General features: G+C 35.2%; 1 protein-coding gene across 3 annotated transcripts in view; it reads left to right on the top strand.

Moving 5' to 3' along the window:
- The window catches only part of LOC135109616 (uncharacterized), a 375,792-nt gene that overhangs the window by 280,396 nt on the left and 81,425 nt on the right, over positions 1-13,971 (top strand). For 2 of the 3 annotated variants that reach the window (XM_064021044.1, XM_064021043.1), the window contains exon 13: positions 2,839-2,979. The exons of the other annotated variant lie outside the window; for it this stretch is intronic. In XM_064021044.1, coding sequence (XP_063877114.1) covers positions 2,839-2,979 — 141 coding nt within the window. The remainder of the gene's footprint in view (positions 1-2,838; positions 2,980-13,971) is intronic. 3 annotated transcript variants of the gene reach the window in all.

Here is a 13,971-nt window from a genome sequence, read left to right as displayed (position 1 = left end):
GTACAAGATGTGTAGGAAAAAGAGGACAAGAAGGAAAGGAGCACACAAGAAAGCTAATAGAGAGAGAGAGAGAGAGAGAGAGAGAGAGAGAGAGAGAGAGAGAGAGAGAGAGAGAGAGAGAGAGAGAGATGGTAATAATAATAATAATAATAATAATAATAATAATAATAATAGTAATAATAATAGTAATAATAATGATAATAATAATAATAATAATAATAATAGTAATAATAATAATAATAATAGTAATAATAATAATAATAATAATAATAATAATAATAATAATAATAAAAATAATAATAATAATAATAATAATCACACACACACACACACACACACACACACACACACACACAGTTCTCAAAACAGCCATATGGTGGCATTTTATGTGGAAAAGCACAAAGAAAGCACCTGTTTCATACTATGCATCGTATGAATTTCCAGATACCTCCTCCATAGCTCCATAAATCATGACTGGAAGCTCTATCCCAGGAGAGAATTGCACGCCTCCCCAGCAGTTTAGTTACCACATGTCTCTAGAATATCTGAGAGGAAAATGAGATGTCTGAATTCAAAACTCTAGGAGTGAAAAATCTTGCCTTGATAGATGATCATCACTAGTGAGCCACTGGCTCACACCTAAATAGATGATCACCACTGTTTAGGGGTTAAGGTGCATTTTTGTCATCCAAGTTTGCTCTTGGCTTCAAAGCATGGTCTTAGCTCTTTTTTGGTTTTGATGACAAAAAAAAAAAAAAAAGAGTTGCTTGGAAAGAGCCAAAATAAGAATTTAAAATCACACACACACACACACACACACACACACACACACACACACACACACACACACACACACACACACACACACACACACACACACAAGAAAGTGGTACATGCGAAGAGTGAAGGGCGCAGAGGCACAGCTGTAAGAAAGGGAGGGACATGGACAGTGGCATACACTAATGTGGATGTTTTAGTTTCAGTGATGGATGAAGTGAATGAATTTATAAAAGCAAATGAACTAGACAGCATGGCAGTGGTAGAAACTAAACTAAGAGATTCAGAGACACCAAATTTAGGAGGGAGAAAGTACAATATGTGGATAAGAAACAGATGTGGAAAAGGAGGAGGTGGAGTGATGATGCTTGTTAAAAAAGGGTATCAGGGTGGAGAGTGTGGAAAAGGCATGAGGCTTGGTGGAAGGCTTAAACTTACAACTAATAAATGGAAGAAGAGGAAGACAATATGTCACAGTGGTGTATGTCCCACCAAAAAGAAAGACCTGGAATAGACAAGAGCATGAACAGTTGTTGAGTGAGACAAAAGAATGATTTGTAAAGAAAATTAAAGAAAACAACAAAATTGTTATAATGGGAGATTTTAATTGTAGAGATAAATTGGGAGGAGTGGAACACAAGAGGAGAAGACTCATGGGAAGATAAGGTTTTGAAACTGGCAATGAACAATATTATCACACAGTGGGTTGAAGAAAACATTAGATACAGAGGAGGAGAGGAGCCATCAAGACTTGATTTGGTATTATCAAAAGAAACGGATGTTATAGAAGACATGAACTATATTTTTCCACTAGGAAAAAGCGACCATGTCATGATAAGGTTTTGTATTAAAGAAAAAAAGAGAGGAAAGTAGATGTGAAGATTATAAAAGTGAAAGATTTAATTATGGTAGGTCAAATTTTTAACATATGAGGAGATACTTTGGTGAAGCGGACTGGAGTACATTTATCACAGCAAGTAATGTGCAAAAGAAGTGGGAAGCTTTTATCAATATTTATGAAGGGGGAGTGAAAAGATATGTACCAAAAGTAGAAACAAAGAGAATATATAACAATGACTGGTATAATATTAGATGTGAAATAGCTAGGGAGGAGAGAGAAACGGCATGGAATAGATGGTGGAGGAAAAATACGCAGGAGCTACGGCAAAACTACACAACTATAAGAAATTAATATGTAAGCGTTATTAGAGAAGAAAGGAAAAATTATGAGAAATATGTTATGGACAAATGTAAAGAGGAACCAAAACTATTCTTCAGATATGTGAACAGCAAAATGAAAAATAGAGAAGGAATAAGCAGATTGAAGGTGAATGGTCAAATGTGTGAGGATCCGGCTGAATTGGCAGAGATAATGAACAGGAGTTTTCAATCAGTATTTACAAAAGAGGAAACATTTGTGTGGCAGAGGGAGATGAGTGAGGAAATGGGGTCTGGGGGAAATCCAAGTGACTGAAGAGGATGTCCGGAAACAGATGGAGGGACTAGACGTTAGGAAGGCCCCTGGACCTGATGGAGTGTTAGGATGATACTAAAAGAGTGCAATCAGCAGTTGATATGGGTAATACATAATATTATTGAGAGCTCCCTAATTGAAAGTAGAGTTCCAGCTGAATGGAAGAGCCAACATAGTGCCAATCTACAAAGGTGATAGTAAAGAGGAGCCCTTAAACTATAGACCTGTGTCTCTAACAAGTGTGGTGTGCAAAATGTGTAAAAGATTGGTGAAGGATAAATATATGCAGTACCTAGAAGGAAATGAAGTGATAATAAAGCAACAATTTGGATTTAGGAGAGGGAGATCGTGTGTTTGCCATATGTCATAAAATATTGCCACATCATGTGAACCAAAAATGTAACATTGGCATTTTTTGCCTTTTTCTTCATCTTGTCTCTTTTTTTTTTTGCTGTGACTGTAATCGAGTGTGTGCATGTGGTCACCTTACATCAGCTGCTGCCTGATATATAGATTTTCATAGACTATTTTGTGACATGCTGGTTTCTCTATTTTATTCATGTTTTTTTAAGATCTGATTTTTTCAGGTTATCAACTTTTACATGAATTTGTTAATGGAGCGAAGTCAGAAGAATGACAGGTACCCAAGAGTATATGCCTTCAACACTTTCTTCTACCCTAAGCTGTCCAAGAGTGGATATCATTCTGTTCGCAGATGGACTAAGAAGGTGAGTGAATCTTGGTTTCATACTTATATGGAGACTTTAGAAAGGAAAATTTTCAAAGCATTGTATTTAATCTTGTCTTGTCAAATCCTTGGGAATGTCTTTCAACCCATTAGCAATGGGCATTTGGCACAGGAATCTCCTCTCATAACTGAGTTTTTTTTAGAGAAAAATCACTCTTATTCTTAGAGTTGTATTTCCTCTGATACAGTTCCTAGAATAATGAAACTTACAGCATTGTTATTTTAGTTCAACCAGGAGTAAAGGCTGAATAACAGTGAATCATCAGCTTCTCCACAAGGATGGTGGCTCTCTCTCTCTCTCTCTCTCTCTCTCTCTCTCTCTCTCTCTCTCTCTCTCTCTCTCTCTCTCTCTCTCTCTCTCTCTCTCTCTCTCTCTCTCTCTCTCTCTCTCTCTCTCTCTCTCTCTCTCTCTCTCTCTCTCTCTCTCTCTCTCTCAGGAACTTGCTGACTATTAGTAAAACTTAAATGTTTGATTGCAACAAACCAAGCTGTGACATGGATAAGAGTTATAGAATGGACTTCCTACAGCATGTGAAGGAAGGATAGAAACAAAGAATAGTTGAGTGATGAATCCTAATTCCATTATAAAACAAACCAATCCTTACCTCACTCTGGATGAACCTTGTATTTAAAGTTGGGAAACTGACAAGATGGAAAATTGGATATTGCCTCCCAAAAAATGCAGACATTGAATAATGAACATCTTATGCCTTAAACAAAATTAAAAATAAGGCAAACCCAATAATAAGCAAAGCCTTAGACAGTTTCATGTATATATATATATATATATATATATATATATATATATATATATATATATATATATATATATATATATATATATATTTAGGTTAGGTTACCTAACCTAACCTATATATATATATATATATATATATATATATATATATATATATATATATATATATATATATATATATATATATATATATATATAGGTTACCTAACCTATATATATATATATATATATATATATATATATATATATATATATATATATATATATATATATATATATATATATATATATATATATATATATATATATATATATATATATATATATATATAAATAAATATATATATATATATATATATATATATATATATATATATATATATATATATATATATATATATATATATATATATATATATATATATATATATATATATATATATATATCAGAGTTCTGTGAGTTATATGTGGGGAGGTTTGGTAAGTTTGGAGACTGTTCCCTTGGCATGTATCATATTTTAGTGTAAATTTTCTGCAGCCTACTCAATGTTACTTTTTTATTCTTTTTTTTTTCATATTTCCCTTTGTAGTAGTGCACTGAATTTGAAATCTATGACAGGGTAAAAGTTAATCGTCCAAGATAGAGTTTTTAGCAAAGGTTTGAGCAAAGAGTTCAGCTTTAGAAATAGATGTGATAGCAGTGGTGCCATCTGGTTGAAGTAGAGGAGGGAAAGAAAAAGAAGCAAAGTTATTGGAGATATTTTTGGCTAGATGCCAGAAATCACGAGGGGAGTTAGATCTTGAAAGGTTTTGACATTTTCTGTTAATGAAGGAGTTTTTGGCTAGTTGGGGAACAGACTTGGCATGGTTCTGGGCAGAAATATAAAGTGCATGAGATTCTGGTGATGGAAGGCTTAAGTACCTTTTGTGGGCCACCTCTCTATCATGTATAGCACGAGAACAAGCTGTGTTAAACCAAGGTTTAGAAAGTTTAGGACGAGAAAAAGAGTGAGGAATGTACGCCTCCATGCCAGACACTATCACCTCTGTTATGCGCTCAGCACACAAAGACGGGTCTCTGACACGAAAGCAGTAGTCATTCCAGGGAAAATCAGCAAAATACCTCCTCAGGTCCCCCCAACTAGCAGAGGCAAAACGCCAGAGGCACCTTCGCTTAGGGGGATCCTGAGGAGGGATTGGAGTGATAGGACAAGATAAAGATATGAGATTGTGATCGGAGGAGCCCAACGGAGAAGAAAGGGTAACAGCATAAGCAGAAGGATTAGAGGTCAGGAAAAGGTCAAGAATGTTGGGTGTATCTCCAAGATGGTCAGGAATACGAGTAGGGTGTTGCACCAATTGCTCTAGGTCATGGAGGATAGCAAAGTTGTAGGCTAGTTCACCAGGATGGTCAGTGAAGGGAGAGGAAAGCCAAAGCTGATGGTGAACATTGAAGTCTCCAAGAATGGAGATCTCTGCAAAAGGGAAGAGGGTCAGAATGTGCTCCACTTTGGAAGTTAAGTAGTCAAAGAATTTCTTATAGTCAGAGGAGTTAGGAGAGAGGTATACAGCACAGATAAATTTAGTATGAGAGTGACTCTGTAGTCGTAGCCAGATGGTGGAAAACTCGGAAGATTCAAGAGCGTGGGCACGAGAGCAGGTTAAGTCATTGCGCACATAAACGCAGCATCCAGCTTTGGATCGAAAATGAGGATAGAGAAAGTAGGAGGGAACAGAAAAGGGGCTACTGTCAGTTGCCTCAGACACCTGAGTTTCAGTGAGGAAAAGAAGATGAGGTTTAGAAGAGGAGAGGTGGTGTTCTACAGATTGAAAATTAGATCTTAGACCGCGAATGTTGCAGAAGTTAATGAAGAAAAAGTTGAGGGGGGGTGTCAAGACACTTAGGGTCGTCGACAGAAAGGCAGTCCGACCTGGGGACATTTATGGTCCCCTCCCCAGATGGGGACTCCGAGGCTGGTGTAGGGGTCGCCATGATTTTAAAATTTTTGGGTGAAGGGAGTGTGTGTTATTAGGTGCTTGTAGTTTTGTGAGGAGGAAGAGAGTTGTCTTTTGAGGGCAGGCTGTGACTGCCCTCTTGTGTTGTGAGACACAAAGGGAAACGTTCACTGAGGTCACAGCTGGGTTTAATGATAAGTTCACAGCACCCCCTGAACAGTGCTTTAGACCTACATATATATATATATATATATATATATATATATATATATATATATATATATATATATATATATATATATATATATATATATATATATATATATATATATATATATATATATATATATATATATATATATATATATATATATATATATATATATTTATTATTTATTATCATTATCATTATATATATATATATATATATATATATATATATATATATATATATATATATATATATATATATATATATATATATATATATATATATATATATATATATATATATATATAATGATAATAATTGTTGAGACTGATACATAATTACCTAGTTGTAACATAGATCTATACTCATGTTGTCCTGTCTCCATATCTTCAAATGTCTAGTCCTTCCTTAAATTTATGCAGAGTTTTAGTGTTGATGACTTTGCATCCAGTGCATTCCACACATCGACACACCATTGTGGGAAGCTGAATTTCTTTACATCCCTCCTGCTCTAGCTCTTTTTTCAGTTTCTTTCCATGTCCTCTAGTGACCCTGGTATCTCAAATCATCAAGTCTTCATTGTCAATTTTTTTTAATCCCTTTTTAGCTTTATACATTGCTATTAAATCTCCTCTTGCCCTCCTCTGTTCCAAAGTTGTCAATTTTAATGCATTCAGTCTCTCTTTGTATGACAGTTCCCTTAAATTGGAAGGAAGTTTTAAGGCTGCCCTTTAAATTCTTTCTAATTTTCTTGTGTGTTTTTTTCAAGGGCTGCATACTCCAATCTTGGCCTTATTAGGGTTGTAATTAGTTTCTTAGTCATTTCTCCATCTATATAATTGAGAGCTGCCTTGATGTTTCTTAACTGGTTATATAAATTTTGACTGTGATTTTATTTACCTATGTGGTTTTCTGGTGGCAGGCTATCCACTATGATTACCCTGAGATCTTTTTCTTCTGTTTTCTTTTTAATGCACTCATTTCCTATTGCGTATATGCCTCTTGGTCTTTTCATGCTTTTCCCAAATTCTATGACACTCCATTTCTTTATGTTAAATTCTATTTTCTTTCCAGATCTTGCTGTAGGGCCATGCAGTCATCATTTTTCTCTATTTTTCTTAACAGTATTGCATCATCAGTAAACAAACTCATATAGCTTTTTATTCCTTCCACCTTATCATTTACGTATATTGCAAACATGATTGGAGCTAACATAGATCCCTGTGGCACACTGCTAGTAACTCATTTCCAAGAGGATTTTTTTCCATTTACAGTAGTTTTCATTTGTCTGTTATTTAAAAGTCTTTGAACCATCTCAGCATACCCCTTTTCAACCCTCCTATTTCTTCTAGTTTTCACATTAATCTTTTATGTGACACTTTGTTGAATGCCTTTTTTCAGGTCAAAATAAATGCAGTCTACCCACCCATCTCTTTCTTGCACAATGTCTATAACTTGAGTAGAAACTTATATGGTTTGTTTCTCTAAAGCCAAATTGTTTGTTTGTCAGTATATTGTTATCTTCTAGATACTTCATCCACCTTTCTTTTATAATGTTTTCACCTATCTCAGCAACCAAGCTGGTTAGGGACACTGGTCTGTAATTTAACAGATCTTCATAATTTCCACCATTAAATATTGGCACAATGCTTTTTTTTCCAGTCAATGGGAACTCTACCCTCTTCAGAGGAGCTCATAGGGTTTGACACTCCATCTGGCCCCATAGCTTTTCTTTAGTTTAGTTTTTCCATCACCTTTTTTACCCCTTCCACAGATACTTCTATACTGTGCATCCCAATTCCTTCTGTGTTTGTTCTTTTGCTCCACAAATTCACTTTTGCTCATGAAGACTGACTGAAAACAATTGTTCATTATTTTGGCTATCTGTTCCTCATCTTCATAAATCACACCATCTCTCCAATTTACTCATTCTTTTCTTTTTTTTTTCAGTTTGCTGTTTACATATCCATAGAACAATTTGGGTTGGTCCTCAACAATATCTTTCTTGTAATTTATTCTTTCTTTTTTTATGAATGTTGCCGTATGCATTCCTTTTATCTTTATAAATCATCCAATGGTTGTGTCTTCTACTTTTCCTCCATCTAGTCTATGCCTTATCTTTTTCAGCTTTTGCTTATTCACATCTTCTGTTGAACCACACTTGTTTTGCCTATTTTCTTGCCCATTTTATTGTTACATATTTTCTTATACCCTCCTCATATATCCCTAGTAGCAATCTCCATTTATCTTCTGTCTCTCTGGTATTGTGGAAATCTGTCCAATAAGCTCTTTCAAAATATTTTTTTAGCCCCATAAAGTTTGTTTTACTGAAGCTTAGTGTCCCTTCTTTATGGTCTTCTTCCTCTATATCTTTTACCCCCAGCCTGAACTCAATTAACACGTGATCACTTTTTCCTAATGGGCTTTGGTATGTCATATCCTCCACAATTTCAAGCTCCTTGGTAAATGCCAGATCCAGTCTTACAGGCTCTTTATTCCCCTGGAGCCTTGTAGATTCTTTCACGCACTGCATAAGAATGTTGTCCATAACCAATTGTAGTAATTTATTTTCCCGTGACAATTCACTCCCTTCAGTTGACCAGTTTTCCCACGATACCTCTTTGTAATTGAAGTATTATGTTCTCACTGTTAGTAACCAGTCTCTTCATGCATACAATGGTATCATTAATCATCTGTTCATAATTATCTCTCATCCATGAGTGTATTTTAGGGGGTACATAAGCTGCAGCAAAATCTCTCCAGCCTCCACTTCGTCTCACTCTTACTTTCAGTGCCTCAGCTCCTCCCTCACAATAAATTATGTTATCCACTTGCAGTTCTTTCTTAATCAGTAATAACACACCACCTCCTTTCTTGACATTTCTGTTTCTTGTCCATACATTGTACCTGTTTTCTCCAAGGTTATTTGATTCTAACTCCCCACATAGTTTAGCCTTAGTAATCCCCATGACATCTGATTGACTCACTCTCAAATAATCATTCAATTCTAACAGAGCTGATAATAGGCCATTCACATTAGTATATGCTATTTTTAACTCTTCAGTCAGTCTTGGTGTTGCGTACCACTTTCTCAGTTTCGTGTCCTTCATTCTCCAATAAAATCTTTTTCTCTGTCCCTGTTTTGTTCATGTTTTTTCCTTTGCTTTGTTCCACAATTCATTGAGTTTAACTCTTTCTTCTTCATTAAGGACTCTTCTTATCCAGACTTTCTTATAAGTTTTCTTGGATGCTAATTTCCACACTCTTGCAATTAGTTCTTCAGCAACAACTTATAATCTCATTCTAATTTTCAATGGTCTATGTTTGTTTTCTTCTTATTTCCCTATCCTGAACACTTCTATTTCTTCTTTGAGCTTATTTTCCTCGTCTTGTTCCTCACATACTGTTTCTACCACCTTCTCAGCTACATTCTTTTCATGTTACTCTATTGCATGTCTAATAGGCAAGACTTCTTCCTTTAACCCAAAAACTATTACACATTTCTCTTTTCGACAGAATCCCTTGCTATGTTCAGTTTTTCTTTGATGACTTTTAGCAGTTTTCTCCACATCATCTTCCCTTTGCTGGAGTTGCCTTTCCATAACTTCCTTGAGGTTAAATTTCTCCTGGTTTTTTTTTTTTTTTCCGAGACGTCTTGCCTTTCACTTAATTTCTCCACCTTATTATTATTTACCTCCACTATCTCCTCATCAGTGTTCAGTTGTTTCTTTAATTCTTCACATTCACTCTTCAGTAACATTCTGTGTGTGTAAGATTTTTTTTTTTTCCATTTGAGACATTCTTTCTAATAATTGCTATAGATTCCGTTCCAATTCACATATTTTCCCTTGTAACACCTCACCTGGTGATGACAGCTTTTTCTTCTCTGAATTACATATTTTCTTATGTATTATATTCTCAAAACCAGAGAAATTTAATCTTTTGCCTTCGATTGCCCCACATCCTGCTTTGTCCGATCGCTCCCTCCAACTCCTTTTTTCCTTCATTTTTCCCACCATCCATCTTTAATCACTTAGATTGTTATGGAGACAGGACAACACTACAGAGACATAGCTCCCACCTCATGTACAGCCTAGGCCAGTGCACTGCTCCAGCCAAATATGATGTCTAAGCAGAGTGTGACCCATACACGTCCTTCCTCTCTGGAAGTGTGTGTATTTACCTTGTTGTATTTACCTAGTTGTGGTTTACAGGAAGGGAGTAATCTCATAGTATCCTGTCTCTATATCTATCCAGTTTGGTCTTAAAAGCATGGACAGTTACAGCATTGACAACGTATTCTCTGAGTTCATTCTATTTGTTCATGCTTCTGTGAGGAAAACTATACTTTTTGATGTCTCTTCTGCAGTTAACTTTCTTCAACTTCTTACTGTGTCCCCTTGTACTCTATGTGTCTAAATTTATAAAACATTCTTTGTCCACATTTTCTATACCATTTATCATTCTATAGATGTTTATTAAATCTCCTCTCTCTCTCTCTCTCTCTCCTATTTTTAAGGGTAGGAATTTTCAACATTCTTAATCTCCCTTCATAGGTTAATTTACTCATCTCCAGAACCATCTTAGTGACTGCTCTTTGCTCTCTTTCTAATTTTATAATATTCCTCTTTGTATGATGAGACCACACCATTGCCACATACTCCAATCTTGGTCTTATCATGGAAATCAATAACTTTTTTATCATTCCTTTATCCAAATATGAGAATGCCATTCTTATTCTTTTTAACAAATTCATTGTCTCTCCAGTAATTTTATCAATGTATCTGTCCAGAGTTAAATTTTCAGTAACTGTTACTCCCAGATCCACTTCCTCTTTTGACTTCTTTAACTTCACACCTTCCATCTCATAATGATATTGTATTCCTTTCTTACTTTTACCAAACTCCATTACTTTACATTTACTTAAATTGAATTTCATTTGCCAAGATTTACTCCATCTGTTTATCTTATTTAAATAATTTACATTTTCTACCCTTCTCATCAGCTTAGCATCATATACAAATAAGTTCATATAACCTTATTTCTTCATTTATGTCATTCACATATATTACAATTATTATCGGTCCCAACACTGACGCCTGTGGGACACCACAAGCTACTTTCAACCAAGATGAATTCTGGTCTTGTATTGCTTTTCTCATCTGTCTATCATCCAAATAATCCTTCATCCACTCCAGCAGTCTTCCTCCAATTTTTCCATAATTTTTTATCTTCCATAGCAATCTTCGTTGTGGTACTTTGTCAAATGCTTTCTTCAAGTTTGAAATAGACACTATCCACCCATCCGTCTCTCTCCTGCACAATATCAATTACCCTTGAATAAAAGGACAATAAGTTCATGAATTCATAAGAATTCCCCTCCTAAATCCAAATTGACAATTTACCAAAACTATCTCTTTCCAAGTTTTCATCCATCTTTCCTTTAGTGTTCTTTCACATAGTTTTCATACAACACTAGTCAAGGACACTGGTCTATAATTTAGTGGATTTTCCTTATTTCCTCCTTTGAATATTGGTGTAATATTTCCTCTTCCAATCTTTTGGTACTCTTCCCTGTGATAGTGATGTCACCAATAGACTGTGAATTTTATCAGCCAGTTCTCTACATTCCTTCAATATCCAGTTTGATACTCCATTTGGACCAGTTGTTTTATTTACATCAAGTTCTTCCATCATTTTAAGTATTTCCTCATAACTGACTGAGACTGTACTTAGTATATTCCTCACCAGCTTATCCCCTCCAGCATCAAACTCCCCTTCCACAGTAAATACTGATCTGAAACTATTGTTCATAACCTCCATCATGTCCTGTGCATCCTCATAGATTTTTCCTTCAACTTTCAGTCTTGATACATCTTCCTTCTTCATCTTCCCATTAATATGTCAAAGGGAAAGTCTGGGTTCATTTATATACTTATCTATTATATCTCTTTCATAGTTTCTTCTCTCCATTCTTACTATCTGAACATACTTATTTCTAGCATCAGTATATTCCTCCCATCTGCTCTCAGTTTTCCTCTTCTTCCATCTATTCTAAGCATTTAGCTTGCAATTTCTAGCCTCTGCATTTTGTATTGAACCTATCTATCTTTTCTACATCTTGCTACTCCTCCTGGTACAAATTTCTCTAGAGCAGAATTATATATCCTTATAAATTCATCCCAGTTTTCCTGAACATCTTCTGTGTCTTCAAAGTCTTTCCAGTCCATGGTAACAAAGTATTTTCTTAATTTTTGAAAGTCAGCTTTACTATATTTAAATCTCTTCACCTTATAATTTTCATCAATTATTACATTTTCATTTTTCAAATTAAATTCCATCAACACATGGTCACTTTTACCTAGAGGGCTATCATAGTGTATAGTTTCAATATAATCCATGTCCTTGGTAAACACTAAATCAAGTCTTGATGGTTTATCTCTTCCACTAAATCTGGTATCATGATCAACCTAATGGGTCATTAAGTTTTCCACTGCCCAGTTTAACAGTCTATTACTCCACGAGTTTTCACTTCCAGTAGTTGTCGATGTCTCTCAATTTATCACCTTACAATTAAAATCACCAACAATAACTATATCACTACTTTCCATCATTATCTTTTCAAGACCTTTTAACACATCTACCAGCATCTCTTCGTGTTCTTTTCGCCAAGCCAATATTGGTCATAGGTGGCACTTGTCTTCACTTTTTTTTTTACCTTGTCCACTTTAACACACTTTTTTAGTCAGAATGATCACTCCCCCTCCTCCCTAGTCACTTCTTGTTTTCATCCATAAATTACATTTATCATCACCAATGTCAGGAGTTCCCCATTTATTTTTTTTCATTTTGTCTCACATAATGCAGCAACATCCGGTGTGGTTCTGTTTAATAACTCATTTAATTCCATCTTTGTTGACATTAATCCATTTACATTAGTATAACATACTTTACATACTGTTTGATGTACCATTTCTTTATTCTCATATCTCATACTCTCCAGAAAATTTCTCTGTTCATCGTTTTTTTTTTTTGTTTTTTTTAAGCTTCATTTACCAGCTCCTTTTTCTTCAGCCTTTCAATCTCATCCATATCCCTTTTTATCCGTACATTCTTATATTCTTCATCTCCAGACAACCTCCAAGACCCTTTAGTTACCTCTTCTGCTTGTACCTGTGTTGCAAACCTTATTCTTATGGGTCTCATTTTTTCTTCTTCATATTTCCCAATTCTATGGAACTCGTCCACTTGCTTCACCCATCGCTTTCTTCAGTAACTTATTCAACAGGTTCTTTTCTTTTTCCTCTCTTTGAATTCTGTTTACAGTAAAATCCCTCTCATCCAGCATTCGAGTATCCGGCAGCTTCAAGTACCCGGCACATTTTTCCCCGAGCCTTAAAATCAATAAAAAATCAATGTGTACTTATAAAATCAATTAAAATTCCCATGCGAGGCATACTTTGTCCTCTCGTCACCAGAATGCACTGCTTTGCGCCACCCGCTGCCCACTGCACTGTGTTTACTCAGTGACTCAGTCCCGCGTGTGCACTGTTTATCACCTGACGCCTTCATCATGCCTAAAGTTGTAGAAAAGAGGAAGCGTGTTGTGCTTACACTTAAGCAGCTGATCAGATCAGCTGCTGATTAAGATCAGCTGATCTTTGTTATGGTAAGATGCATGAGTGTAGGGTGGTGATTGTGGACATAATTTCACTTCTATTCAAGTATCCGGCAGTATTCAAGTATCCGGCATGTCGGCAGTCCCGTTGATGCCGGATAAGAGGGATTTTACTGTACTGTTTTCTCTTCCTTTAAATCAAATACAATTACTTGTTTATATTTTCTACAGTGTCTCTCACTATTTTTCTCATCTTTAATAACATTTACCACTTCTGTCTCAGGTTTTGTTTCTCATTTTCTTGTTCTATTATTTTCTTTAGTGATTCTTCTTCAAATTTACATTCATTTAACCACTTATTTTGCCTCATTTCCACATCCTTTACACTTGCCCTCATTTTCTCATTTCCTTTCTGAACAGTTTCTACTTT

This window comes from Scylla paramamosain, chromosome 19 (genome assembly GCF_035594125.1).
Source record: "Scylla paramamosain isolate STU-SP2022 chromosome 19, ASM3559412v1, whole genome shotgun sequence".
NCBI classification, from domain to species: Eukaryota; Metazoa; Arthropoda; class Malacostraca; order Decapoda; family Portunidae; genus Scylla; species Scylla paramamosain.
Note: the sequence above shows the minus strand (reverse complement) of the source record. Positions and strands in the feature narration are given on the sequence as shown.